The sequence below is a fragment of the Pterocles gutturalis genome, unplaced genomic scaffold (assembly GCF_000699245.1).
Source record: "Pterocles gutturalis isolate BGI_N339 unplaced genomic scaffold, ASM69924v1 scaffold20898, whole genome shotgun sequence".
Taxonomy (NCBI): domain Eukaryota; kingdom Metazoa; phylum Chordata; class Aves; order Pterocliformes; family Pteroclidae; genus Pterocles; species Pterocles gutturalis.
In genome coordinates, this window is record NW_010123551.1 from 1 (window position 1) to 17,507 (window position 17,507).

The window sequence follows — 17,507 nt, forward strand, 5'->3', positions numbered from 1 at the left end:
TCTATGATTCTATGATTCATGTACCTCTTTGGAATAAGTTTGATCTCGATTTTAGTATTTGTGAAGACAGGACAGCAGTTTAACCCCATCAGTGGAGTTTGACAAGAGATCCTACTTGAAAGTCCTGTTGTGCTTCAAAAGAAAGTCAGTAAAGTATTATCCTCAGGCTCCACAGAATGCAAAGAGATCATGTTCCTTTCTGCAGACACAGCTGGTGCCACTCGCTGTCATGGGGAAAGCTGTGCCGGTAGGGGCCCGTCCATCTCGGAGCTACATCAGAAATGTCGTTTGCTGCTTGGTCTTGTTTGGAACAGTTTTTGTACAGAAGCTGGTTTTATTGCTAGGTGATATAAATTAATTCCTGTCCAACCTGATAAAACTCTAAAGAACAAGCCTGCATGGCTGTGGAGCACTTTCTGGTTGCCCAGGCCACCATGAGCCACTCCTCAGAGCAGGCTGGGTGGTACAGAGAGAGGCCAGGGCTTCTTCAGAGACACCAGAGCAGCTGTGACGAGACCCTGGCAGCCCTTTAGATGGCTTTCCCTGGGGTCTGCTCCTTGCAGAGGGGCAGAGGAACTCATTATTCAACTCTGCTCATTAATAAACCTGCTCATGGCCCCAGGGAAATGACCTGAAGATGAAGGAAGTTTGCTGGGTGCTGCAGCTCATGCTTTCCCTCCTGTGCTTCTCCCTGCCCAGCGTAGGCAGAGCCGTGCCCTGGGGACCGAGCAGCCGCGCTGACCATGAGTGAGCAGAGTCACGTCAACAGCCTGTTCCTCAATGAGGACGCAGCCAAGCGGCTCAATGCCGAGAGCCGGATGCAGCGGTTCCGGCAGGCGGTACAGAAGCGGGCAGCACGGGCCAAGAAGCGAATGCACAGCATCACTGCTGACAGCACCAAAAGCTTCTTCAGGAGAAATGCCTTTGTCCTCTTCACCATCGCTGCAGTCTTACTAGGTATGGAGCTGGCAAGACTGGGCACCGTTTATAAATGTGGGGAAGAGGTTTTTTATTCTACAAAGATTTTATTTTATCATAACGATTTGGCTGGGGAGGTGAAGCTGATGAGCTGACAGCTCAAAATGCCGTCCAAATCACAAGTACCTTTGCCTGCAAGGACAACAGACCTTGTAGAGGGTGTGTGCGAGCGAGTCCTTGTTGATCCTTTCTGGCTGCAGCTTAGGAACAGCCTACAACAGAAAGGATTTGATGATCCAGCTCTACCAATCCTCATAAAAAATCATCCAGGTTTGTTCAGAGGCTTTTTGCGAGTGCAGCTACAGGCACAAGTGCTCTTCAGATTCATCCCACAGCTTTAGCCTGACAGTACTGGAAGGGGGGACTGATGCAAAGGCTGCGACACAGTGCCCTGTGATAAACTCACCCAGCAGACAGTGGCTTGTCCCTAGCTTTTAATCCAGGCCATAAGTCTCTACCTCACTGGCTGAACTTACCATTAAGAGGTGGGTGGACAAAGCCTCTGGACTGGGTGCTCACACATGGGTTAGGCTGGGAGATCATATCTCTGGTCACAGCATGTTTGTGTTCATGAGCTTCCCAGGAACAGACCGCAGAAGAGCAGTAGACAGAGCAACAAGGAGACCTGTGGTTTAGCACGAGGCTCCTGTGCATATAAAATATATCAGAGGGAGAGAGAGCATACAGCAGAAACTGGATCATAGCCTTTTAGAAAAAGAAAGAGCATTTGCTCCTTTGGGGAGAGGAGGAGCTGAAAGGAGATGAGAAAGAGAAAAGCCACACTGTAGGTCTGAGGGACAGACCACTGGATCACACTGTCCCTTTTCCATTCTTATCCCTTGCTGGTCCACAGGGATCATCCTGGCATTTTCCCTCCGGCCCTACCAGCTGACCTATCGCCAGATCAAGTATTTCTCCTTCCCCGGCGAGCTGCTGATGCGTATGCTCCAGATGTTGGTTCTTCCTCTCATTGTCTCTAGCTTGATTACAGGTGAGAAGTGCTTTCTGCTGCTTTCAGACAAGGCAATACTCAGCCAAGATGGATGCTAGCTGTTGTGGAATACCCCTTTGTGCCCCAGCTGGAGGTGTTTGGATTAGCTTGGCTAATAATGACAAGCCCGAACCTACAGCCGTAGTGAACATGATTCACACTCATGTCTCTGCTGGCTCAGTGGAGAAGAGAAGCAGAAGGCCTTGTGCTTTCTCAGAAGACTAGGGAGGACACAATGTGGTGTTTCCAATGCCCAACACTTGAGCACTAACACGGATTTCATCCTACATAACCTCAAACATCAACAAGTTTGTTGCTCAAGTCAGCTTCAGGTTTCCTCCAGCCTAGGGAAAGTTAATTTGTGTCAGTCCAAAAGAGCTGGAGGTGATCACCAGCTGGAGAGCTGATTTCATCCACAGAAGACAAGACATGCCAGCCAAGCTTGCAGATAGCAGGAGGGACTGCAAGGCATTCCACCTGCTGAAACATCCCACCATTAAGGACTTAAAGGCCCGGTGTACTGGGAGGGGATTATTTCCTTTCTGAGAGCTTTAGGATGAAATTGCTATATTCCCAAGTGCAGCCTAGGACCCACCAGTGCTATGCTTCTTCATAGCCACAAGCCACATTCCCCCATATCAACATCACCCTGGAGCTCCAAAGTCTGCCCCTGTATCCTGTGCCCCCTAGAGACCCCAGCTCCCCGTCCAACTCACACATGCGCCCTGTGCACTTTGAATCTTCCTAGGGCTTCGCCCTTCCCTCTAAGACAAGAGACCGTCTCACCTTGTCTCTCTGTGGGACTCCCCAGGAATGGCCTCGCTGGATGGCAGAGCCTCAGGGAAGATGGGGATGCGGGCTGTCGTCTACTACATGGTGACCACGATCATAGCAGTCTTCATTGGCATTCTCATGGTTATCATCATCCACCCAGGAAAAGGATCTAAGGAGAAGCTTCACCGAGAAGGCAGAATTGAGCAGGTGCAGACCACAGATGCCTTCATGGACTTGGTGAGGTGGGTGAACAAGATGGTCTTCTGTTGTGACTGTATCAGATTACATTCCTCCACAGAATGTCTTTTTGAAGTGTCCCAGCTTTAGGCGTATGCTCATAGGGAAAGCGGTTTATGGCCGAGTCTTGCCCAGCCTGCTACTTCTATCTGAGTCTAGCTGGCTTTGCCAGTCTGAGCTTCAGGGCTTGGCCTGGAGCTCTGGAGTCCAGCCCTTCTGTTAGAGGTATTAATGCAAGAGGCAAAGGTGTGCTCAGCAAAACAAGTAATGAAAACTATCACTGACTGCACACCCTTCAGAAACTCACCCAGCAAAGGCTACTCCAAATATCCACGTTCACTGACCCGAGGAAATCAAGGAAGTGGTTCCCCAGACATTGTCTTGCTGTGATGTTACACCGTGAATGGCAAAGCTGCACCATCTCAAGTGGTATGGAGCTCTGTTTCTGAGGTAGAAGATAACAGAGAACTCAAATGACAGCTGTAGAGATGAGGCTGAGAGCAAGGCAGTATCCTAAAAACTGTGATATGGTATTGTTTCAAGGTTTGGTTGGGTTTGATTATGCTTTTACAATGGACCCATATCCCAGTGCTGTATGTGTGTAGCCTCTTTCCACATACCTGAAATACAACCTGCTGGAGTCTGAAAGGATGCAGAAGGATGCCTGGCTCCAGACCAGCACATTCCCAGCTTCTGTCAGCCAGGCAGAAAGGGCCCATCTGCTCTGCAGCCTGCGCTGGCATTGCAAGAGCTGTGACCTGAGACACTGCTCCAGGACAGAGGTGTTGGCCAGGAAGCCCATGTTTTCTTGATAGCCAAACAGGACAGTAACCCTTTCCTTGTTTTATCTACTGCAGGAATATGTTCCCGCCCAACCTGGTAGAAGCCTGCTTCAAACAGGTATGAAATCTCCCCTGGCCTGTCGCTTCCCTTTGTGCCCTCTGCCCCAGACCATGGTCCAACCCTCTGAGGGATGGAACAGCAATTGCTTTACACCACCTTCACACGTCCCCAGCGACTGCTCCAGAACACACTGCAGTCATCAGCCTGTATCACAGCATCCCCCACACAAGCTGTCCAAGCTGTCTGTAGATGGGGGCTTTAGCCTCCGTCCCATCCCGCACTCAGAGCCAGGAAGGGTTTGTGTGATCTCAGGTAGCAGGCTTGGACTGGCAGTGAAATGGGAGCAGATTCTCCAAGAATTTGTCTCTTTTGTAGTGCTAGTGCCTTTGGAAGCAGTAGGAAGGGTTATCAGAGAAGCCAGAATATCTCAGTCCTAGGGATATGAGATGCTCCAAGGGTTTCATGTGACCTTCAGTTCTATGAATGTCTTGATGACAGTACTAAGCTAGGGAGCTTGAGAACAGGCAAGTTTCCCACACAGCTCAGCAGTGAACTTGCAGTACTCTCATTTCTTTAGGAAGGGATGCAAGAGCCTAGCATGTTATCCTGAGCTCCAGAACCTGTGAGTGCATCTGATAATCTGTGTCTTTTCAGTACAAGACGCAGTACAGCACCAGGGTCTTCACCAGAACCATCCTCCACAGCAGCAATGTCACAGTAGGTGTGACAACCACTCAGATTCCTGTGCCTGAGAACTTCACCAGCATCCTGGAGAACATCACTCATGCCCTGGGGACCGTCTCCGAGGTGCTGACCTTTGAAGAAGTCATTCCCATCCCGGGCTCAGCCAATGGGGTGAACGCGCTGGGGCTGGTAGTGTTCTCCATGTGCTTCGGTTTGGTGATCGGCAGCATGAAGCAGAAGGGACGGGCCCTGCGGGAGTTCTTTAACTGCCTCAACGAAGCCATCATGAGGCTGGTGGCCATTATCATCTGGTGAGGAGCACGGCTGGTTGGAGCAGGAGGTCTGAAGGTGCAGTTTCCACTGACCTGATGAGAAGCGGGGTAGCTTTAAGAATGATATGCACAGGAAAAGCAAATGGGTACAGCTCTCCTTTGGCTCCATCAGGCTGGAGGGAAAAGTCTGGATGGGATATTTGTTCACATTTCATTTCCTGTTTTTTGTTTTTACCTTAGAAATATCAGGTACACCAGGACTTGCTTTCCTTGAGGCTGCTGGAAACATCCTTGGAAGACCAGAGAGCTGGAGTAGAAGATCTCTTAGCCTTACCAACAGGGGTAGGGTGTGAGGCTTTCCCACCAAAAGCTTTCCTTCCAGATATGTTCCAGGAGTCTGACTTAGCTACAAATCACAGTAACCTGTTGGCACTTTCCTCTTACTCAGGGTGGCACCTGTATGCATGAGCTCTGAGAGCTGAGCTGGGTTGACAAGGTCAACTCAACATGACTTCCTTTCAATTTGAGGTCTCCCAGATCCCAGCTCCTCCAGAGCTCAGCTGCTTGTTGCTTTCTGTGTAAGGCTGCCTGTGCTACATGGTCCAGATAAACAAAGCATTGCCGAGACGAGTCTTCACTAGAAGGCAGCATTTTGCCAAATCTTGTTATTTAAGCTCTTTACCCATCTAGGGCCCAAGGAGCTTGTGGTAGGTCCTGTGAGACAGGAGAGATGTGGGGCTGGCAGAATACATGGGAATGTCTGATAGGGAGGGGATCTGTCAGCCCCACACCCTCTCCCGTTTTCGATCACTCCAGCTTCCATTCCCTGGTCTTCTAGTCCCAGTCTTTCATGTCAGGGCAACATCCCGGGTACAGGGGGACAGGCGTTACACAAAAAGACACAAAGGGGAAGAACAATCCTGAGCTCACAGGAGAGCGTTGTGGAGCTCCAGCCCCTCTGGGATCCTTTTCTCCACGGATGAGCCAGAACTTGGGGCCTTGCTTTCCTAAGAAGAGATAACAGTTGCCTGAGGGCGCGGAAGGGAGAGCACAAGCCCAGTGGAATAAGGAGACCTGCACACTGCTCCCAGAGACAATTTCAAGGTGCCTTCAACGCCCCCTCCCTCAGCTCCCCCTTACAGGAAGAAAGGCAGGGTGTTGATGTGTAGCACATCGGTTACACTCAGGACACAGCCCGTGCACGTGCAGTAGGTAGTGTCTGGACAGACCTCCTGACGTACCAAATCCTGCTGGCATAGGAGGCAGGACTGTCAGCTGCAGCCCAGCACTCCTTCCTGAAGCCACCGTCTGCAGAGCATCTCCCAGGAGCTTGTTTTTCCTGGGGAGATCTGGTCACTAGCTGCAGCCAAGAATGTCTTCTATGAGGAAGGTCAGAGGAAATGAAATATTTGTGAAATCCTTTCCTGAAACTTTTCCAAACCTCCCAGGCTAAGCTGGAGTTTGGCATGTGGACCTCTGAGCCTTGTGCATGAATTGCATGTGAGCTCTTGAGCTGGAGAGGCCAAGCCCCGAGAGGTGTGGCCATGGAGCTGGGATTTTCTTTGGTCCACTTATTTGTCCATGTCGAGTTTGGTGCCCATGATACTCTCTATGTCTGTGTTAGGGGTTCCTTTCTGGGGAGCCTCACTGCTGCTCATGAGATGCATTGTTATGGAGGGCAAAAAAAGCCATAAGGAATGGAAAGAGTAGCAGTGTACCTCAAAATGGGGTTTTATATAAGCCATGGCTGCTTTCACAGGTACTGGTGCACCCAGTCCTTGCTACACCTATTCCCTAAATGTGAACATCTGAAGATAGCAAGGATGATATCCCAGGCACTATAGGGATATATAGCCCTATCCTTTAGGACACTATTGCTTTTACCCCCCAATTCCCTGTTTCTCCTGTAGTTCCCTGTGCCTCTCAGTAAAAAAAATACTCTCAGCCCAAGCTCTGTTAGGAAAGGAAGGGACTCTGAAGACTCCTCTGCATGACCTCCCCATCAATTCTACAAGGAGTGCTGTGGAAACAAGTAGGGAACCCAGAAGGAGGAGGAGACCTCCACCAGTGCCCAAGCAGTGCACACAACAGAGTGCTGGGGTCCCTGACAGCGCAACAAGTGCTGGTTTTTGACCATATGGTGAACAAGTCCCAGCTCTCTCCAGGCTTCCAGAAAAGAAACCAGCAGTATGATCCAACGATTAGGCTCAGTGAGCTCTTCTCAGGTGCTGGCTTATTGGGGATTTGTCCAGACAGCATGCATTAAAGCTGCTGTGAAAGTGTGGATGCCAGTTCTGAGCATTGGCCTTGTGTTTCTGCCATAGGTATGCTCCAGTTGGGATCATGTTTTTAATTGCTGGCAAAATCCTGGAGATGGATGACCTAGCAGTGATGGGAGGCCAGCTGGGGATGTACACGCTCACCGTCATCGTTGGACTCCTCATTCATGCCCTCTGCATCCTGCCACTGCTCTACTTCATTGTCACTCACAGAAACCCCTGGGTATTCATTGCAGGGCTTCTGCAGGCTCTCATCACAGCCCTTGGCACCTCCTCAAGGTACGATGGCTACACAGGAGTCGGGTTGGGGCTGGTGCGGATACTCTGGGGCTCCTTCTCAGCATTCCACTGCCCTCAGTGCAGCACTGAGGTCCCACAGTTTCTAGCACTAGCAGCTTTTTGCACTGGGCTAGCCAAGCCAATCTAAGAGTGGAAAGATTCCCACTCCCCTGCACTGGAACCCTAATCAGCTCCTTTCTGTAACCATCAGTGCATGACTCGTATTCCTCCCTGACAAACATGGGGGTGACTGTATGCAGCACTGGAATGCTGAGCTCAAGACAAATGTCAAATCCCACTGAACTGCAGCGTTATTCTCCATGCACCTCCCTCCCACACACACGTACTCACACACATTGGTGCATTTCTCTCTCCCAGGCACACATGTGGCTGGCATTAAACGCGCAGGGGGCCTGGGCAAAGGCATAAACGCCACTGTGTTCAATCACTCATGCTGCCATGCAGCCAACCAAAGTGAGGGGCTGGAAGTAGCTGTTGTTTCACTAGGTGCTGTGGTTTGTGCTATGTTCTTTTCCTGGCAAGCACATAACAATCTCTCCCACATGCGTTCTCACACTGAAACACACTCCATTTTTCCTGCTCATGCTCTCTTTCAGAAACAATTCTCTGCTTTCTCTGCAAGATATATTCTCACACATGGCTCATTCTTGACTTATGCACTGAAGGGGGTGAGAAAGGGCTCAAGTTTTTTTAATAGCTGGAAAAGGAGTTTTGGTCTTGAGGCTCTGTCTGATACCCTGAATCCTCCAGCATCACCTTCTTTCAGTGTTACACCAGCACCATCAGCCTCAGGGCTACACAGCCCCTGTTCCAGCCCCCCTCGAAAGCCATGTCTGGATGTGCGACTGCAGCACGCACTATATCTGAGGAAGCCTTTCTTAGCCTGTTCTTTCTCCTAGCAGCTTCTGGCCTCTGGCTCACATGGCAGGGTGAAAAAGCAGGTGGGTAAGGTCACAAACGAGGCAGAAGCTTAGTCCTTCTTCCAAAGTCAGCATATACCCAATTCATGTTGGTTTGTAAATTCTTTTCAGCTCAGCGACTCTGCCAATCACCTTCAGGTGCCTGGAAGAAAACAATGGTGTGGACAGACGCATCACGAGGTTTGTTCTGCCTGTGGGAGCTACAATTAACATGGACGGCACTGCTCTGTACGAGGCCCTTGCAGCCATCTTCATTGCACAAGTCAACAACTATGAACTTGACTTCGGGCAGATCATCACAATAAGGTGACTTTTGAAAGAGTTATGGGACTCCAGGAAGGGCTTCAGTTTTGTTGGCTTATCTGAGGTGGGGCCAGGTTCCTCTTTTGTTCAGGAGATACAATGAGAAAAAAAAGTGTGTAAAAGAAGGGTGTACTACACCTCCAGGTGTAGAAGCACATTTGATTTGGGCACCACATCTTTGAGCCTCCATTTGAGCCCTTATTGCATTTCCAGGTCTGGGCCATCCCTTAGCTAGCGCCGCAGTGTGCGGCCTGTTACGGGTGGGAGCCTGGCAGGGGACAGCCTGGCTGCTGTGTTGATGTCCCACGTGTCACCATCCTGCTGGGTGACCAGGGCAGAAAGGCTACCAAGATGTTTTGTACATGATGAGTTTGAGCTACTTCCTGACAGTTTTGCAAATGCGACGGCCCATTTTCCTCCCTTTGCTGACAGCTGTGTTTTCCTGTTCCCTCCAGCATCACTGCCACCGCAGCCAGCATTGGAGCCGCAGGCATACCCCAGGCAGGACTGGTGACTATGGTGATAGTGTTGACATCAGTGGGGCTGCCTGCTGAAGACATTACGCTGATCATCGCTGTGGACTGGTTTCTGTAAGTCCTCTGCTCAGCAGCGTGCGCTGTTCTGCGCTCCCTGCCAGCGCTTACAGAGTTTGTCTGCACTCCCAACGTCTCTGCTAGAAGCAGTCTCAGTAACCTGTATCATTAAGCATAAAACACGCCCGTACCCATGAGACCTCACAGTAGCCCTCTCTGCCCATGCTGGAGTCTTCACCACATACTTCAGTGACCTAAGGCATCAGAGGTCACTTGCAGATCAGCCTGGTCACCAAGCAGAATGTCCTTAGTTTGCTTTATCTTGAAAGGAACCCAGAAACTATCTCCAGACCGATAGGGACAGGTTGTGCCAATAATAAGCAAATTCACACGGCAGAATGGTGGTTCTGCGCTACCAAACACGGAAAGTAGGATGAGGCTGGGCTGCACAAAGCTGAGGAGTGTTTACATGGGTGCAGCTAGTCAGCTGTGTTGCTCCATTTCACTTCTCTTATTGGGACAAGTGATTTCACAGAAGTACTCTTAGGAACTAGACTGAAGAATGCAGTTGTGTGCAGTCCTCTCTCTCTCAGTCTTCTGAAACACAATAAAATCCTGACTCAGGGGTACACCGATGGTTTCCTCTGTTCTTCTGTGCCTTGTATTGCTGGCTTGCAGCCAAAGCAGCCAAAGTCTGCTCCCAGCCATGGCTGAGCAGTTGGAAACAGAGTCTTGCCCAACAACTCCACTTCTCCTGTGCAAGTGCATAAGAACAGACTTGGCTGGAAAAGGCCCTGCCTCCTGAAAGGTTACCTCTTGTACTTACCCAGAAAGGCTGGTTTCAGTCAGGTACCAAAGGTCTTATCTGTTGTTACCGCTGAAGGATATGATGGGTTGTTGGAAGAGGGATAGCATCAGCTCTTTCATACAGCTGTGGTTGTGGAGAACATCTCATTGCAAAGGGTGTTTTGGATTTGCCATTTTGCACAAAGAATCTGGTGCCTTGTCTCAGTGTATCCCGTGCATGCTGAGGAAATCTGGCTCCACAGCAGCACTAAGTCATAGGTTTGCACCAGAATTTCTGCACTTTTTGTAAAACAAAATGCAACTCAAGTGTAACAGAAGTGGCGAGGCTCATCTGAGTCTGCAGAAAGGCCTTAGCAGACCTTTGGAAAGGAAACTATCCACATGGAACTACAATAGCATTTCTGTTGTTTTGTGGCAAGTCCAAAACTTTTCAGTGAGAAACTGAGAATGCAATAGAGAGTGAAGCCTGTGCCCAGGACCATCAATCAAGGAAGGCTCTCTGGGAGTCATTTTCACAATGTTGAAGTGTCAATTATTAGAGTGACTTGAAAAATAATAAGAAGTTTCATTGAAGATATTTCTTGAAATAATCGTCATCCTCTTAGCCGTTACTAAGAAGCTATATTTAATTTTTCTCTCTGATTTTTCAGGGACCGCCTTAGAACAACCACCAACGTCCTGGGGGATTCTCTGGGGGCTGGCATTGTGGAGCATCTCTCCCGGCATGAGCTAGATATGCAGGACTGCGAACTTGGTAATTCTGTGACAGAGGAGAAAGAGCAGCTCTCCCACCTGATTTGCCCACAGAACGACATCCACAGGCACCCCAGGAGTGAGACAGCACTGTGAAATCAGGCAGGAGAGTGCAGATTAATGCTCTAAAAAGCTAAGACTTGAAATAAAACTCCATAGTGGAGGACAGAGAAACATCCACTCTCCAAGACGCACACTTTCCTCCCCCCTCTGCCACATGCAGTCCTCCCTGGTCCCATTTCTCCCCCATCTCTTTCTGACTGTCATTAAAGAGGAGAAAATTAAAAGAAAAAGAAAGTTTTATTCCACAAAAGCCTGATTTAATCATTCTTATTGGGTCCAAGAGTTAGACCAGAGTAAAGAAGACTCAGTGAATGAGCTGAACTAGGAGCTCCTTTGTTTCTGAGCTCAAGCATGAGCACAGCTAAGTGGCAAGGTGGGAACACCACCTTGTGGTGACACCACAAGGGGACACCACCACCTGTGGACTGGCACCAAAATATTGCCATGATGGCCACCCTGCAGGATACAGCTGCAAAGCCTTCCCTTGGTCAGTGGCTTCCCCCAAGCACGTAAAACTTTTATCTTTGGCCATTTGGAGATCTCTGGAGAGCCCCAGCACTCCTGTTCAGCTCTTCACTGGCAAGAGTGTTTATGATGAACACAGTGTCCTCCCTGCTCACCTAGTCTTGGTGTTTGCACAGATAGACGATGATGCTTCCGGAGAGCTTCTCGGTCCTCTGGCAACCCTTCTGGCTGTAGATACTACAGTCACCCAGCTCCTGAAGGAATATGGGACCACACAGGGCTTACTGTGCTGGCTGGTAGCACAAATAGGGGTCAACAGGCTTTTCATTAGTGGAAGCTGCTAAAGGATTGTGAAAACAGCGAGCAGTTGAATTATTTACTATATCCACTATTCAGCCTCTGAAACAGCTCTGCCAAACACCAGTTAACTTCATTTCTCTCTAGCAAACTGTTCTCTTCTTGGTGAAACAAGAAGGGGAAGTGCCACCCACCTGAGCGGCTGGGTGGCACCTCCATGCCAGGAATGACTCGCTGCCACCCCAGATTTGCACAGAAAACAGTTTCACTCCTCATCATAAGACTCCTAAGGAAACTCTTCCTTTGCTCATCTTTGGCTGTTTTCAGAAGTGACCTCCCTTCAGTCACATTGCTCCAGAATGTGCTTCAAAATATGTCTTTCTACAGCTCCTCATCTTTTATAGGCAGCCCCCAATCACTTCCCAGCACTTGTACAAGTTTGACAGACCCCAAACTTACAAATTCAGGACAAATTTCTCAGTTCCTACTAGATGGAGCTCAGCTTCTGTTTAACACACTTGGACATAAGCCCACATGACATCTGAAACATCTGAAAGGCTCAAGCAAGAAGTAGGGACCCTGCTTCATCCATGCTCTATCCCCCTTCTCTTGTGTGGCCAGGAACACAGGCTGTATCTCTCACTCCAGTGAACAGGACCATCAGGGCTTGCTCTGTAATTACCAGGTCCATGTGCATCCAGAAAATGGATGTCTAAACACACCAGGAAGATAGAAAGGATACACAGTTTTGGGGCTACTACAGTGTAGCTGTCCTGCTTTAGAAATGGCTAAGCCCAGAAACAGCAGCAATCAGCCTCCTGTTGCACAGCCGAGCTATCTAAACCGGGTAGCTTTTACTCGAGGTCCGCTCATTATTCCAAACCCAGTATATAATTTAAAGCCCCCTACCCTGGCTTTCCACACTGATCCTTTTCATCCAGAGGCCCTAGCCGTCTGCTCAGAGGTGCACCTCAGTGGACCTCAGGAAGAAAGACCTCAGAGGCATCAGCTGGAGCCAACTTTGCCAACCACAGCCGCACAACTGCCCATGGTTAGACCCACAGCACTAATGAAGCTTCCTAAAACACATTTCTTGAGATGTCCAAAGTGAGATCCTGAGACTCTTTTTGGCCCTTCAGGAATTGCAGGATTATATATTGGTGCTGCCACATTCCACATCCTGTAGGCAGAGTGTTCTGTTTTATGGGCTGGATGATTGTTGGGAATCTGAGATAAATTGACTAATGCATCTCTTTCACATACAAGTGGATAACAAAGCAGGGTAAATAGAAGTGTACTGTAGCTCCATTTAGTAGCAGTTGGCCCCAGACCCTAAGGCAGGAGGCTGGTTCTGGACTGTGGGAGGCAGGTTGCTTATCCTGACGAGAGATCTGTTCTAGCAGTAGGCAAGTGAGCAGGATAACAAATTATTATCTCCTCTTTGCAGCATTTTTTTATCTTGTATGAATACTATTATAATGTCTGCTCTTCTCCTTTCTAGACTAAACAGACCCAGTATACCCTCACAGGTAATGATCATTCATGTTCCTCTCCTCTGGACTTTTTCCTTGCTGTTCCACATCTTTCTTAAAGTGGAGTAACTAAAATTAGACACAACGATCCAACTAAAGATTTATTAGTGCTGAGCACTGAGGAAAGAATAGTTCATGTACATTAAGATTTAGATCTTAGACTCAAATTACTGTGGTTTAACAGCATGCTATGCATCAGCTGATCAAGATAACTGTCCATGATGCATACATACAGCAAATTCAAGTCTGTTCATCTGATCTTAAATCTTAGTGAGGTTAGACTCTTACTTTGATGAGATGGCTGTATCTAAAGATGGTATCTTGATCAAAGAGTTTTAAGATACACTGCACTAGCTTGTATCTATAGTGGGCTAAGGCGGCACTAGCTTATCATTAACACAGCTCAGCTGATGTGAGTCTAAACCTTCATAAAGAACAGACCTGTTTATAAAACCTGATAAAGCACTCCATTTTTTCACAACAGCATGACAGCACTGACTCTGCTCCAGTGGTAATACATGACAATTCCCACATCATTTTAAGCAGAACAGCTGCCTAGCTAGCAATTTCTCAGCCTGCGTTTGTGCAGTTAATTATTACCTAAGTGTAGTAATTTATATTTGTCCATATTGAACTGCATCTTGTTTTTCTTTTTTTCTTTTTCCAGACTATTTGTCCAACTTTTCAAGAAAGCATTGAATTCTAATCCTGAAGAGACTTCCTGTATATAAAGGGCAAACTGACAGATGAATTGGAAGAAAAGATTGTTGGATTGGACTCTAGCTCAAATTGGAATGAATTCCGGGAAGGCCTATGCCTTGGGTTATACAGAGAGTCAAACTAGATGATCATAAGGGTCCCTTCTGGCTTTGTAATATATGTGCGTGCTTTCTGGTTTAAGAGATATTGCAAAGGGTCCTTTCAGCCCACTCATTTTTAAAAGCTATCTGGAAGGATGCTAATGATACTTTAATAAAACTCGGCAGGAGTCTAACCTGTTTTCAGTTGCTGTTAGCAGACATGTAAACATCACAGAAGGGGCTCTCCATGCCACATTGCATCAACATGATCTCAGATGTTCCCACCAAGTAGTACACTCCCAGCCTTGCCATTTGTGATTTCCTGCTTTCAACACAAGATTAATGGAGCACAAACAAGTAGAGGCCTCATTTTCAAATACTGCAAACCGGTCTCCCATGAGGAATTTCAGAATTCAGCTGATAGTTCTTAGCGCTGGTGTTTACCCATGTAATTAACTGGTTTATGATTGGGATTATCTATCTGTTTACAGTACCCGAACAGTATTGTCAGGAATTTGCAGATATATATATATATATATACACACCTCTATATATATATGAAAGGGGCGCGCATGTGCACAAACATACATATACACAGAGTTGATTTTCTTGTTGTTAATCCAAGAAGGAAAGGCAATACTAAACTCTCACCCTGTAAAGCTGCATACTTCATTTTGATGCCCACCTTGATTTGCTGAACTAATCCCATCCTTAAAACAACGGAGGCTATTTTACTTCATTCCAGTAATGAGTCCTCCAAAGCGAGGTTTACCAGGAAGGAGCTCAACACGTGCTGATTTTGACTTGTGCCTGCTGGTGATGTAACAAGAACTTCTCAACGTAAAGAGAAAATTCTCCACTTCATCTCCCTGTGCATATCCCAAGGACCCATGTCCCCACTGCATCTGACTTGGCAAGGCTCAGCCAAGAATACCAAAGTGTTTGTACTCCTTCCAAAAACAACACCGACCTCGTTCTAACTCAGCCTTCAAAACTGGATAATTGAAAAGTATTAAATAATTTTATCAACTGTCTTATTAAATTATCAGATATTTGAGAGCTTATGCAATCTTTTCTTTACTGCAGTCCTGCTGCTTCTAGTTGCAGAAACTTTCTGAGTTTTTCCTATTTGCAAACAGATTTATTCCTAATGATTAGATGGGCAACATGTGGGATGAAACAGAGAGCTGCCTCAATGCATACACACATGGGGAGCTCTTGGATTAGGACACATCTCTTCAAAATTGATTTTAAGAGAGAAAATCCGTGAAGAATATGGATTTTCAGATGGTAGCCCATGTGTCACATCACATATGTGGTACATCACATTGTTTCAGGAGTCAGATCTGCCCATGAAAACTGCCCTGAAATTGTATGTCCTTCTCTTGCTCTGCCCAAGGAAGAAAGAGATAACTGGAAATGAGTGCTGTACAGCGTGTTCATAGCATTCTGGCAGTTTGTGTTAATTCCTGAGGGCTTTTTCTTCATGCTGTGAGTTTCAGTGTTAATAAAGATAGTTTGCGTAAAGGTAGTTTCCATATTTGAAAAATAAAGGGAAAATTTTCCACAATGCTTTTGCATGATGTTTTTTTTCTATTACTTTTCCTCAGGACCATGACCTTACAAAGTCAGGGATGATACTTTTAGCATTGTATATTACACTTCCTTATCTCCATGTGCCTATGTCATGGGCCAAACACTCAATTCAGATTTTTACAAGGCCTTTCCCGAAAGCTTTTCCTTTGATGCCATCTTTTGCATATGCCCATGAACTGGCAAAGCTGCATGAGACTTACAGTGCAATACACAGCACACAAGCACATACTTACCTCTAGGAAATCCACCCCAAACAAAGGTTTTGTGGAAGAGGTCTCTGAGGCTTAAAAAATAATGAGTTTATATTATTCACCGAAATGCACTAATGGCACAGTGTTTGAGCAAAGTGAAAGCTGTTAGTTCTTCTCCCCTGGATATCCCTTTTTCTTGTCTTCTGTTCCCTAAGGGACAGGAACTGAGGTGAATGACATGGCTGATGGGGCAAGGACATCACCAGTCAGGGCCCAGTTCCACAGTACGGAAAAGGCAAGCAGCACAGACACAGCGATGATGGCCAGGTCCAGCCAGGAGTCCAGACCATAAGACAATAGCATGGTGATGAAGCAGGTCTGAGGTCAAGCCAGGTCCGGTGATGGCTGAGCAGGCACACAGTGACAAGGCAAGGATGAGGTCAAGCTCTGAAAAATTAGTCCAGACGCTGGGGTTCAGATCAAGAGAGGTCACAGCAAGGCATGGTCATAGCTGCTGCCGAATTTAGAGATCTGTGCTCCTCCAGCAATACAGCTCAGGCCGTGAAGGCCCAGGGCTGAGCTTAGAGCTCCTGGGCTTGTGACCACGGCTAGGGGCCCCGGCCCCAGGTGAGGCTGCCCAGGGCCAGGCCCATTAGTGCACTCGGGGTGCACATGCAGACACATCCACCCTCCTGCCCTCCCAGCCACACTGGCGCTCCTGGGTGATACAGGTAGTTTGGCTGAGGGACCTCTGGAGGTCATCTAGTCAAACCCCTCTGCTCAAAGTAGAGCAGGTTGCTCAGGACTTTGTCCAGGTGGATTTTGAACATCTCCAAGGGTGCAGGTTCCACAGCCTCTCCGGGCAACCTGTTCTAGTGTTTAATCACCCTTGCAGTAAAAAAGCTTTTTCTTTGTTTAAATAGAATTTCTTGTATTTCAGTGTGTGCCCATTGCCTCTTGTCCTTTCACTGTACACCAATGAGACAAGTCTCCACCCTCCTTTGGATCTTTAAATTTCATTTGGTCTTTCAACAGGCTGGAGAAACAGGCTGACAGGACCCTCATGAAGTTCAACAAAGAGAAATGCAAAGTCCTGCACCTGGGGAGGAATAACTCCATGCAGCAGTACCTGCCAGGGCCACCCAGCTGGAAAGGAACTGTGCGGAAAAGGACCTGGAGGTCCTGGTGGACACCAAGCTGAACATGAGACAGCAGTGTGCCCTAGGTGCAAAGAAGGCTCGTGAGGGCTGCGTTAGGAGGAGTGCTGCCAGCAAGTTGAGGGAGGTGGTCCTTCCCCTCTGCTCAGCACTGGTGAGGCCACAGCTGGAGTGCTGGGTCCAGTCCAGGGCTCCCCAGTACAAGGGAGGCACGAACACACTGGAGAGTCTGAGGAAGAGCCATGAAGATGATGAAGAGACTGAAGCATCTCCCATGAGGAAAGGACGTTGGGACTGAGTGGATGTTGGGACTGTTCAACTTGGAGAAGGCTCATGGGGATCTTACCCATGTCTGTGAATACCTGAAGGGATGGTACAAAGAAAATGGAGCCAGAGTCTTCTCCGTAGTGCCCCATGACAGCACACGAGGCAACTGGCACACACTGAAACACAGAAGGTTCCATCTTACCACAAGGACACACTATTTTTACTGCCAGGGTGACTGAGCACTGCCCCAGGGTGCCCCGGGCAGTTCTGGGGTCTCCATTCACGGAGATACTCAGCAGCTGTCTGGCCATGGGGGTGGGCAAGCGGCTCCAGGGGACCGCTGAGGTCTGGGCCTGCTGTGGGTGAGGCTGGGGCAGTGGTCCCGGACACGTCCATGGGATCCCCACCCCTTTCTCCAGCCGGAGTTTCTTTAATTTCTGTCTTTCTGGCCGCACACCCCTGTCA

General features: G+C 48.1%; 1 protein-coding gene across 1 annotated transcript; it reads left to right on the forward strand.

Annotated features, from left to right (window-relative positions):
- Positions 1-742: 742 nt before the first annotated feature.
- Positions 743-10,770, forward strand: LOC104458524 (excitatory amino acid transporter 1-like). Its single transcript, XM_010077958.1, has 9 exons — positions 743-957; positions 1,832-1,969; positions 2,781-2,985; positions 3,838-3,880; positions 4,478-4,818; positions 7,104-7,337; positions 8,390-8,584; positions 9,037-9,171; positions 10,572-10,770. Exons 1-9 carry the CDS (start codon positions 744-746, stop codon positions 10,768-10,770), a joined length of 1,704 nt encoding a protein of 567 aa, XP_010076260.1. The 5' UTR covers position 743.
- The last annotated feature ends 6,737 nt before the right edge of the window (positions 10,771-17,507 follow it).

What these genes read in the sequence shown, in the direction of transcription:
- LOC104458524 (XM_010077958.1), top strand. Translation starts at nt 744, where the DNA reads ATGAGTGAGCAGAGTCACGTCAACAGCCTGTTCCTCAATGAGGACGCA. An exon ending in TGTCTCTAGCTTGATTACAG is followed by an intron (nt 1,970 to 2,780) that starts GTGAGAAGTGCT and finishes GGGACTCCCCAG; the next exon opens with GAATGGCCTCGCTGGATGGC. An exon ending in CTGGTGGCCATTATCATCTG is followed by an intron (nt 4,819 to 7,103) that starts GTGAGGAGCACG and finishes TTTCTGCCATAG; the next exon opens with GTATGCTCCAGTTGGGATCA.